At 41.9% G+C, this 12,234-nt stretch overlaps 1 protein-coding gene across 1 annotated transcript in view; it reads left to right on the plus strand.

Moving 5' to 3' along the window:
- The first annotated feature begins 4,680 nt into the window (after positions 1-4,680).
- STK4 (serine/threonine kinase 4) overlaps positions 4,681-12,234 on the plus strand; it is an 86,729-nt gene continuing 79,175 nt past the window's right edge. Inside the window, exons 1-2 of the mRNA XM_053574281.1 lie at positions 4,681-4,805; positions 10,525-10,605. Coding sequence (XP_053430256.1) covers positions 4,771-4,805; positions 10,525-10,605 — 116 coding nt within the window. The 5' untranslated portion in view covers positions 4,681-4,770. The remainder of the gene's footprint in view (positions 4,806-10,524; positions 10,606-12,234) is intronic.

Below are 12,234 nucleotides of genomic sequence, written 5' to 3' on the forward strand. Positions count from 1 at the left end.
AAAAAGAGTAAAAAAAGAATATACTTATTGTGCTTTGAATTTCTTTCACAAATAATTTAATGATCTGTAACAATTTTTGCAGCACAGCTAAGATCCTCTCATAGCACACAAGTGAGCTGTGGCACACTGGTTGAAAATCACTGTTCCACAGGAATGAGTGTGGGCATAGTGGGTTACAGAGCTGCCCCTCAAGGAGGAAAAACTCAGGTTGCCAGCAGGGCCAGAATGTTAAGGATAAAAAGTAGATTCAGAAGTAGCAGGATTGAAAAAAAAGAAAAAAGTAGAGTTTAGAGTACATACAGAAAAAAGCCACCAGCCACATCTGGCTAGTTTTTCTAGTTTATTTTGTAGTAGAGCAGGGGTCTTGCTATTGCTCAGGCTGGTCTCAAACTCCTGAGTTCAAGCAATCCATCCACCTTGGCCTCCCAAAGTGGTAAGACTACGGGTATGAGCCTCCTTGCCTGGCCATAATAGATTTTAGAGGCCAGAGAATTGACTTCCAACAGGAGCACCTGATGATGGATTCCTAAGCTTTGTAGAAACTTTTCTTGATCTTTACTTCCTCAAAGTTCTCACAGCCATTTGTAGAAGTCTTTAACAGAGCAAAGCCGCAAATAAAACAAGGATTTTGTGGAGGCAGGACAGTCCTGGATTAAAATCTTTGCTTTCACTAGCCATGCATGTGTGAATCTCAGCTTCCTCATCTGCAAATTGAGCACAATAATCCTTATTTTCATGGCTCAGAACTGTAATCCCAGCACTCTTGGAGGCCAGAGTTTGAGACCAGCCTGAGCTAGCGGGAGACATTACCTCTAAAAATAGCCAGGCATTGTAAAGGGCGCCTGTAGTCCCAGCTATTTGGAAGGCTGAGACAAGAGAATAGCTTGAGCCTAAGAGTCTGAGGTTGCTGTGAGCTATCATGCCATAACACTCTACTAGGGGCGACACACACACACACACACACACAAAGGAAGAAACTGAAGTAAAATTAATGTAAGTGGAGAGTTTATTTGGGCCAAGCTTTAGGATTGCAACCTGGGAACACAGAGTCAAGTTGCCCTGAATATACACTCTCATTAGCAGGAGTTATAAGTTGATTTTTAAAGTCAAAAAGGGGAGATGGAGTAGATGATAAAGTTATTGGTCAAGAATTCTCATTGGTTTACAGAAATAATGTTGATTAATGATTGGCTCTACATTGTTAAGCTATAGGTGTGGGTTATAGGGTTATTAGGTTGATTTATGGTTACTTGTAGCAGTAGCAAATAGAAGATGAATGCAAAGCTCCAGGGGGGAATAGAACATGACTGTTGTCTCATCTTACTGTCTTTTTGAGACCAATAATTTACAAGGACTCACATTTCTCAGACAAAAATTCTTTTCTCACTTCATAGGGTTGTTCTAAGGATTAAGAGCAAGCCCAAGATTGTGCCTAGCACATAGAAACTTCAGTGAATGTTTTCCTCTTATGTCAGATGAATGGTTCCATTTTCCCCTGTTTGGGATTCATGATGTGCTGTACCTGAGTGGCTCTGAAGGTTCCTTGGCCAGGGGTTATGGTCCATCTTTGGGAAAAGCAGAGCAATTAAAAACAGAGAAGCATTGCTCTAGGTAAATTTTTTTCCTGCAACTTTCCCCATTGGTAAGTTGGGTAAGTTCTAACATTGATAAGTTCTAACACTTATTGATGGCAGCATCATTCAAAGTCACAGTAGTTGAACAGGAGCTCTGAGTTGAGGGAAATGTCTGTCTCTTGCAAAGGAAAATACAAATCTCAGGATCACCAGCAGCTCCTTACACAAAAGGGAAGGTCAAACCTGGAGGCTGAGTCACAATACAGCACTCCCTTCAAAATGAGTAGCTGTTAATTAGCCAGATCCCCACTTGAAAGAAACCTCAGGCATCTACAACAACTGCCCCCAAAGATCATTCATAAGGAAATTTTTTGCTGGCCTCCTATAAACAAGGACAAATTTATCTTCCCAGGTGAACAAGATCACTCTTTCACCATCAATCTACATAATTGATTCTTCTTTTACTCCTCCTCCCTCCCTTTTTTTTTGAGATGGTCTCATTTTGTCACCTCAGGTAGAATGTAGTGGTGTCAGCCTAACTCATAGCAACCTTAAACTCCTGGGTTCAAGTAATACTCCTGCTTCTGTGTCCTGAATAGTAACAGGTACTGCAGAAACACCTGGCTAATTTTTCTTTTTGTTTTGAGACAGAGTCTCACTTGGTCACCCTTGGTAGAGTGCTGTCGTGTCTTAGCTCACAGCAACCTCAAACTCTTGGGTTCAAGCGATTCTCTTGCCTCAGCCTCCCAAGTAGCTGGGACTACACATGCATGCCACAATGCCTGGCTATTTTTATTTTTTTAGAGATGGGGGGGTCTCACTCTGGCTCAGGCTGGTCTCGAACCTGTGAACTCAGGGAATCCACCAGCCTCAGCCTCCCAAGTGCTGGGATTACAGGCGTGAGCCACTGTGCCTCGCCTAGTTTTTCTTTTTTTTTTTTTTTTTTAAAGTAGAGATGGGATCTCTTTCTCAGGCTGGTCTCAAACTTCTGAGTTCAAAAGATCCTCTTACCTTGGCCTCCCAGAGTGTTAGGATTATAGGTATGAGCTTGGCCTTTACTTTTTTTTTTTTTTTTTGAGACAGAGTCTCACTCTGTCTTCCTCAGTAGAGTGCCGTGGCGTCACAGCTCACAGCAACCTCCAACTGTTGGGCTTAAGCAATTCTCTTGCCTTCAGCCTCCTGAGTAGCTGGGACTACAGGCACCCACCACAACGTCCAGCTATTTTTCGTTGCAGTTTGGCTCGGGCCAGGTTTGATCCCACCACTCTCAGTATATGGGGCCAGTGCCCTATCCACTGAGCAACAGGCACCACCCATTTACTCTCTCTTTTTAAGTCACTTCATGTAACTTTCCTGAGCCTCTGAAGGATTTGCCTCACTACCCACCCTCCGTCCCTCTTCCTCTTTCTGTACACCCTCTCCTCTTAAATACTGAGCTCCCAAATTACACTTGGGAAAAAAACAGTCACAGACGCATCCGTGCCTTGTGTTTTTCCCTTGCACATCCTCAAACTTTGGCTTAATAAACCTTTCTTGACTGAGATCTTTGCCTCAGTCAATTATTTTGGGTTGTCGGCCTCATGCCCAATCAGAGGATACAGATCCGTGACTGTCCAGTTTGGTAGTGTAGGTTCTGGAATCTCACCAGCCTGGATTTGAGTTCTCAAATCTATATACTGTAGATACTTCACCTCTCTGGTCTTGTAAAATAAGAATAATAATAGTATTATTAGTTGTTAGGCGTTACAAATGAGTTAATACTAGTAAAGCTCTGAGAACGTGTTAGGCACTGCTTGTCAAATAATTAAATACATTAAAATAATTTTATAAATGAGATACATGAAGATAAATGAAGACAAGTACATGGTAAATGTTTAATAAACATTAAATGAGATAAATGAAGACAAGTACATGGCAAATATTTAAGAAATGTTAACTATTTTTGGTGGTGCCTGTGGCTCAAAGGAGTAGGGCGCCGGCCCCATATGCCAGAGGTGGCGGGTTCAAACCCAGCCCTGGCCAAAAACTGCAAAAAAAAAAATAAAGAAAGAAACGTTGACTATTTTTTTTTTTTTGTAGAGACAGAGTCTCACTGTACTGCCCTCGGGTAGAGTGCCGAGGCGTCACAAGGCTCACAGCAACCTCTAACTCTTGGGTTTACGCGATTCTCCTGCCTCAGCTTCCCCAGCAGCTGGGACTACAGGCGCCCGCCACAACGCCCGGCTATTTTTTTGTTGCAGTTTGGCCGGGGATGGGTTTGAACCCACCACCCTCGGCATATGGGGCCGGCGCCCTACTCACTGAGCCACAGGTGCCGCCCACGTTGACTATTTTAATGTCTGCAAACTGACTACGGGGAGGCCGAGGCGGTTGGATTCCCTGAGCCCACAGGTTTGAGACCAGAGTGAGACCGTGATACCACCCATGGAGAAAAATGTTCTGGGGTCCATTTAGGACCAGAGATCAATCGTGTGATGTAGGTAAAACTTCCCTTATTAAGTTCTGGTAAAAATAAAAACAAAACCAAAAAACAAACAAACAAAAAAAAACTTCCCTTATGAAGAATTGTTGGCGGCGCCTGTGGCTCAAAAGGGTAGGGCGCTGGTCCCATATGCCGGAGGTGGCGGGTTCAAACCCAGCCCTGGCCAAAAACTGCAAAAAAAAAGAAAAAAAAAATTGTCAGTTATTCGCTTGAGCCCAGGAGTTGGAGGTTGCTGTGAGCTGTGATGATACCAGAACACTCTACCCAAGGTGACAGCTTGAGGCGCTGTCTCAAAAATAAATAAATAAATAGAATTGTCAGTTTTCAAGTCGGCGCTTCGCTAGAAGGCTCGGTATCTCCGTCTGAAAATGGGAGCCACGACTGAGACCTAGCTGGGTTCCTGGACCGAGGACCGAGTGTTCTGGACAAACAGCGTTGCAAGACTACGTGGATGACGCGCTCGGGTCCCAGGGAGGAAAACCCCTGCAGTAGCATCCTCTGCTCGGCTGTTTTGGGTCCACGCTCCCGTCGCGCCCCGCGGCGCGCGCCCCGCATCACGTGACCAAGACCGCGGTTCCGCCCCGCTCCCGCGTAGTGCGCCGCTTCCGGTAGGGGCGGAAAGCGGAAGTGTGGGAGGGCCTGTGGGGCGGGCTGTGGAAGGTCCGAGGGGGAGGATGGAACTGTGACCGAGTCTGGGCGGCTGCCGGCAGCGCCATGGAGACCGTGCAGCTGAGGAACCCGCCGCGCCGGTGAGGGGGCGACGGGAGGGAAAGGCGGGAACTGGCCGAGGGGAGACACCTGTGTGCGAGCTCCAGTAGGGCAGGGAGCGCCTGGGCTCAGCGATGCAGCTGATGGGGCACCTGCTGAGTCGGGGGAGGGGGATGTCTGGCGGGTGGGACTCTAGAGAGGGGAATAAACTTGTTGCTGGTTAGGGGGAGCCCTCGTTTTGGGGGGACTCTGCTGAGGAACACAGGGACAAGTCAGGGAGAGTGTCGGCTAAGGCCGGGGCCGCTCGGAGGAAGGCTGTCCAAAGAAGGGTCTCACGGAGGTAGGAGGGAATGCTGGATGAGAACCTGTTCAAGGCAGTGGCTCTAGAACTAACTCAGAGGAAGGTTGGGTGGTCTTCTAAGGGTCCTAAGTCCTACTTGAGGAGTGCAATGGGGAAGATCTGTTGAGCGGAAAAGCTCTTCGCAAAGGCTCAAGGCATTTGCGGAAAGGTTAAGGGTCTACCAAGGAGGGGTTTGTGGAGGACAGCTTTTGGGAGGATATTCTTGGTGGTGTTCCCACTCTAGGATGATGATGGCATCTTTCATGACTGGTGTCTTCCTAACTGTCTTCAGCCCTTCAAAGCCTGACATTGATAGGTAGTTAAGGAAATGAAAGGATATTTTCAAGATGAGCAAACTGAAGTCCAAAACAGTTTAGAGGTATGTTTATTTCTTTGCTCTGGGTCAACGTGCCTGGCCAGATTGAGCCCTTTTCAGGACTCTTTTGTTTTATGAATATCAGCTCCAGATCCCACTGGTAGGTGGAATTGTTTTATGTCAAGATCAGGGAGATGGGTGATCCTAGAAATTCTGAACTCATTGATTTTCCCTGTGGAGAGCACTGGCTTACCTCAGTCTGCCACATCTGGAGAAAAGCAGGGAATAGAGACTGAGGGAGTCATGCTTCTCGGAGGCGCAGTGTAGTTAACTTCTTTTGCACAGAGAATCTGACTTCCTGCAGTTGAATGAACACTGAAGTAGGAAGTGTTCAGCGTGTGGGAGTGCAAGGGAACCAGAGGTGAAGGGAAGAGATTAACAGCCTGGGCAGCACTCTTGGGGGTTGTTTGAAGTGCACAAACATTGGAGAAGGCAAATAGCGGTTGGGATGGGCTTAAGATTCACCCTAGTGTAGTGTGCTGAGACTGTAATAGTAATGATTGTTACACTCATATAGCACTTAATGGCTGCTAGGCACTGTTGAGTTTTCCATTTCCCCTGTTGAACCATATGATATTGCTGATATTTGACAATTTTTGACCCATAAAAAGTAATTCCATATGATTCAACCTACTGTTGATTCATTTGATGCTCGTAATAATCCTGTGAGGTGGGTATCCCTCTATCTGTATTTTACAGATGATAAAACAGGAACAGGGAGGCTAGTGATAGGCTGGAGGTCCTATAGCTGGTAAGAGACAGAGCTGGCATTTTCATATCCAGGCAGGCAGTCTGGTCCAAAGTCCGTGCTCTTCACCGTCTCACTCTGATGCCTCTCTGGAAGTACACCTGTTTCACAGGTCTTTGTGTATGTTAGCAGATCCTTGCATAGCACCATAGTGACCTAATTATAAATGCACACTGGTTATGTTTCTTTTTGAAATACATTCATTTGTTCTTCTTGGTTTTTTTTCGCTGAGGCCTTGCTTTAATTGCAAAGAGGACTAGGAATCTGAGTTTTGTTTCTCTTTTTGCCTTATGTTGTGTAATCTCAGGCAAAGGAGTAAACCTTCTTGACATGTTTCATTCTTGTACCTTTTGGATTTTAAAAAATGTGTTAAAAGTACAAGAAAAGAGCATTGCAGGACTGAGTTCTTGAATGAATATTGTTCTCTTGCTCTTTGTAATTAGAGCTAACTAATTTGTAGCAGTTTAATTTTATTATCATTTGTATTATTTCGTTAGGACTGCTGTAACAAAATATGATGGTTTAAGCAATAGAAAATTTTTTTCACATAGTTTTGGAGGTTAGAGGGCTGGAATCAAGGTGTTGGCCTGATTGTTTCTTTTGAGGCTTTTCTCTTTGGTTTGTAGGTCACTGTCTTCTTCCTATGTCTTTGTGTTCTTCCCTTTGAATCTGTCTGTTACCTAATCTCTCCTCCTTTGTGTGTGTGTGTGTTTTTTTTTTTTTTTTTTTTGAGACAGAGTCTTGCTCTGTCCCTTTGGGAGAGTGCCGTGGTGTCATTGCTCACAGCTACCTCAAACTTTTAAGTTTGAGCAATCCTCTTGCCTTAGCCCCCCGAGTAGCTGGGACTACAGGCATGCACTACTACAGGTGTGCTCCAATACACCCCATTAGTTTTTCTATTTTTAGTAGAGATGGGGTCTCGTTCTTTTTTTTTTTTTTTTTTTTAAGTTTTTGGCCAGGGCTGGATTTGAACCTGCCACCTCTGGTATATGGGGCCGGCACCCTACTCACTGAGCCACAGGTGCCACCCATGGGGTCTTGTTCTTGCTCAGGCTGATCTCGAACTCGTGCTCAGGCTGATCTCGAACTTGTGAGCTTAGGTGATCCACCTATCTTGGCCTCCCAGAATGCTGGAATTACAGGTTTGATCCACCATGCCAGGCCCTAACCTCTCCTTCCAAGGACATTAGTCACAACGGGTAAGGGCTCACCTGTATGACCTTATTTTGCCGTAATTACCTCTTTAGAGGCTCTGTCTCCAAATACATTTGTGGTCACATTCTGAGGTCCTGGGAATTAGGACTTCAGCATATGCGTTGGAGTGAGGAAAGACTATAATTAATTTCATTACTTGAAAAATTCATCAGTTTATCTTATATATTTGTTGTAACGCCTAACAAATTATATGTAGAAAGATAGTTATACAAAGGTAAAATGAACTTTACAGAAGTTCTGAGATGGGAGAAATAAGTTTGAGAATTAGCCCATCCTGTGAGCAAACACTTCATAAACACCATTTGTGTTGGGAAAGATACAGATGTCTTTCCAGAGAATCAGACTGCATGAATTTCCAACAGTCTCAGTGCAGGAAAAATGCTCTTTGTGTTCTTGAGTTTGACACTTGTGTGTGACTAAGTGAATGATAATAGATTGGTGTCTCATGTAGTAGTTAACATTTTAAAAAGCGGTTGCCATTGGGTAATGGTGTGGTGGAAGGTGTGGAATGCAGTCCTGGGATGCTGGCCATCTGTGTGGCCATCTGATTTAGGAGCGAAGCATCCACCTGTATTTGCATCATGGAGGCTGTTTTGACCAGACCTCTTCATTTATGAGCAAGCGCTGAAACTGCCTAGGACTTGGGGAAGTCCCAGATGGGAGATACTTTACCAAAGTCCAGCTGTTTTGGTAATGGTGTTTATTCCGTGAAGAGTCATGGTATAAAATACCTTTATGAGTCACTTAATTGAAAGAATTTTCATAGAAATCTTTTTTTTTTTTTTTTTTTTATGAAACAGTCTCACTCTGTTGCCCTGGGTAAAGTGCCATGGCATCATAGGTCACAGCAACCTCAAACTCTTGGGCTCAAATGATCCTCCTTCCTAGCCTACCAAGTAGCTGAGACTACATGCACCTACCACAACATCCAGCTAGTTTTTCTATTTCTAGTAGAAACAGGGTCTCAATTTTTCTCAGGCTGGTCTTGAACTCTTGAGCTCAAGCAATCCACCTGCCTCTGCCCTCCTGGAGTGCTAGGATTATGGGCGTGAGCCACTGCACCTGGCCTTCCATAGAAATCTTAATTGTTGATTACCCAGTAATACTTAGTAGGTAAAATTGTTTTATTTTGATAACTCACAAAGGTTGCCGATGAAGGTTATGAGTCCCATCACATTTGCTAATCCATTTAGCAAATATTTTTTGACCACCTCTTGGTTATCAGGTGCCAGAGATAGAAAGATCCCTTAAGTTCAAGTTGTTTTAAATAACCCCAGATCAAAAACAAACACAACATTATTTAGATTGTTTTAAAGAAGTATCTGAGCAGTAATAAAAGTTTGTCAAAGTATTATCAGAGTCTTGCAGCTGTCTCTCTCGTGGGAGTTTCCTTTGTTATGCTGTGGTCTTTATAGTAGCTGAAATAGTGAATTTTGCTTTTTGTAAACCACAAAGAGTCAACACTTCAAAGGAACACATTTGATATTCTTTTATATAAGCTGTTTATAAAACTCTAATTACACTTGAGAAATGAGGTATTGTTCATTGTTTATACAATTATAATTCAGGGTCTTACAAAATAACTCTGGCATGTGAGATGTTCATTCTGAGTTCATAGAAATTTCATTTCTGAAGTTTATGAGGGGTTTCACTTCATCTTTTTTTTGAAGGTGGGAGTTTTTTTGATGTCATTGGAATTTAATTTTTAGGACCTTTGATTTTTTCAAAGGTCACGTAGTCATTTTGTTTTGTTTATAGTCAAGTTAAGGCAACCATTGACGGAGCAGTTCTCCATTTCTCTAGTAAGCACATAGTCCTTGATATTTATAAACTTCTGTAAAATTGTTCGTTTGAGATCAGTGTTTATTGGTAATTACATATGTGATGTGGTTAGGGTTTTTTTTTTAATCTTCTGATATGCTAGTCTTAGGAAGGTACGCGTTTGTGTTTTGTGTGTGTATATTTGTTTTGATTCATATCTTTTCTTGCAAGAATTGATATTGCCTAGGTAGTTTAGACCTTTTTCTTTCTAAAGAAATCTCCAGTGTGACTACTTCCATATTTCACCATTTCCTGAGCTCTCTATTCTTTGTTGCCCTTTGTAGTTTCAGGAAGCCATTGTATAGACAATACACACACACACACACACACACACACACACACACACACACACACGCAACACCCATACCCACAAAATACTCTTTAGCAAGCTGCTTCTTTAAGGTCATTAATAATTTTCAGAGGTCTCAGTTTTAAAAAGTATTGTTATTTTTAGCCTCCTATGTTTGTTGTAATTGTCTAACGGAAAAATCTGAACTATCTGTTGTATGAGGCCATTTTCCTTTGATTTTAGGGACTAGTTGAAGGTACATGGCTGCTTGTGGCAGGGTCTTTGTGAGACTCTTTGAAACTCCCAGGTGCCTAGTTATTTTTCATTTTTGGTTATGTCTAAATGTATACTTTCCACTTTCTGTTTCTGTGATACTTAGAGAATTTATGTGTTTTGACAAAATTACCAAAAACATGCTGATGTGAGAGCAAAGGTCTCCTGTGTCTTCCTTGGCCTCCAGTCCAATTCAGTTATGTTTCAGTTCATAGTTAACCTTACGTTAAACGTTTTTCTGAAGAGATAGTTATGTCATTTTAATTCATGGACTCTCAGGATTTAAGTGAATTTTAGGGTCTAGGTATGGTGGCTCACACCTGTAATACCAGCATTTTTGCAGTCAAATGCTCTTCCCTTATGCTATACCCCCAATACTAGTACTTTGGAAGGCTGAGGTAGAAAGATCACTGGAGGCCAGGAGTTTGAGAAGAAGCCTGGGCAACATAGTGAGGCCTGGTATTTAAAAAGAAAAGAGGAAAAATTAGCCAGGCATGGTGCTGTGCACCTGTAGTCCCAGCTATTGGGGAGGCTAAGGCAGGAGGATCCTTTGAGCCTACCTGTTCCAGGTTATAGTGAGCTATGATCATACCACTGCACTTTAGCCTGGGTATTTATTGTAAAAATAAATGGCATACCTTATGTTTTAGTAAATAGCAAATAAAATGTATTTTGTGTTTACATTGCTTCATTCATAGGCAGCTGAAAAAGTTGGATGAAGATAGTTTAACCAAACAACCAGAAGAAGTGTTTGATGTCTTAGAGAAACTTGGAGAAGGGTGAGTATAAAGAAAGTGAAGGTCTTTTTCCTGTGCCAGCACACCAGAAACATGAACCTTTTCCATTGCAATCGTTCTTAAACCTGAGAAGAAAGAGGAATGTTGTATATCAGTTTGTCTTTTGGTGTGGTGGGAAGTAAATTTGCAACTTGTAGTGCCCTTTCCCACATCACTGCAATCACTAGTTTAGGCAAAGTTAGTGATTGCTGATCTTCTTAACACCAAGGACATCAATTGTTTTCTCTTTTGTAGATTCTGTGGTTTGCTTGATTTTATTTGTTTACCAGCATGAATTAGATTGTCATTTATTAAAAGTTTTTTAATTTGCTGCTCTTAACTTCTGAGTGATGTGCTATAACTTTTGTTTCAGTAAAAAACAATGGAATTCAATATTGTAGTTTTTAGAGCTTTGTGAAATTCCATAAGTAAATCGAAGACTATCTTTACAGTTCATCTTTACAGCTTCCTAGGAGATCCACGATTCTAGGCTGGGAACTAGTGGACTTCTTAAAACACAGACTTATGAATGAGTTTATAAAATACTTACAAAATGATATTTAATACAGGCAGTGCTTCTTAAAGACTTATGATTCAATAAAGTTTATATCATAATTTTTTATATTTTTACATATGCTTTTAATCTTGTGATTTATTCCTTCTTTAATGACCAGGGCATTATTAATTTTTGAATACGTAATAAAATCATATGATTTACAATTCAAAAAGTATAAGTATAAAAATGTATGCAATAAAAAGGTCTGCCCCCTACCTCTGTCTCTCAGACCCCCAGAAGCAACCAGTATAGCAATTTCTTGTTTGTGTTTTAGAGATAGGTTATACATCTATAAATAGATTTGTGTGTATGCGTGTATTTTTAATCTCTTAGGGGTACTTCTGGATCAATAGAAGACCTGACGTATTTTAAAACTTTTAAAAACATTTGCCGCCTAATGACTGTATGCTCTTTAAAATCAGCTCTTAGGTCAGTGGATTATTTTTTGGGTTTAGTATTTTTATGTCTAACTTGATCCATGATAATGTTAAACCCAATCCTGGATTACATGGAATAGTTTTTCATGGTTTACCTGCTTGTAAAAAAAATTAGTTGTCATCTTTTCGTGAGTTGGAAAAATACTCTGGAATCCAGCAAGACATCAAACAGAGAAGGAAAGCAAAAGAAGACGTCAGCTGTGTTGCCTAAAGACAAGTCCAAGATGAATCTGAGGACTGTAGGTTGACTGGACTCATTAAGGTAAGGATAATGACAGTCCCTCTGTGTCCCTTGCCAGCCATTTTCAGCTTGAGATCCTTGCTATTTTTCTCAAGGCAGTGAATCCATGGACCTTAATCTAACAATGGTTTTAGGTTATATTCAGAATAAGTTAAAGACTGGTAGGCATAATTGACTATGTAGCTGATTTGTTTTTTTCACCAATCTAATAAAAGGATGTTATAGTAGTGGGAACATAGACTTTGAAGTGAAACAGATCTGGGTTAAAACCCTTGCTTTTGGGCTGGGTGCAGTGCTTACACCTGTAATCTCAGCACTTTCGGAGGCTAATGTGGGAGACTTGCTCAAGGCCAGGAGTTTAAGACCAATCTGAGCAACATAGTGAGACCTTATCTCAG

Source organism: Nycticebus coucang, chromosome 21 (genome assembly GCF_027406575.1).
Source record: "Nycticebus coucang isolate mNycCou1 chromosome 21, mNycCou1.pri, whole genome shotgun sequence".
NCBI lineage: Eukaryota > Metazoa > Chordata > Mammalia > Primates > Lorisidae > Nycticebus > Nycticebus coucang.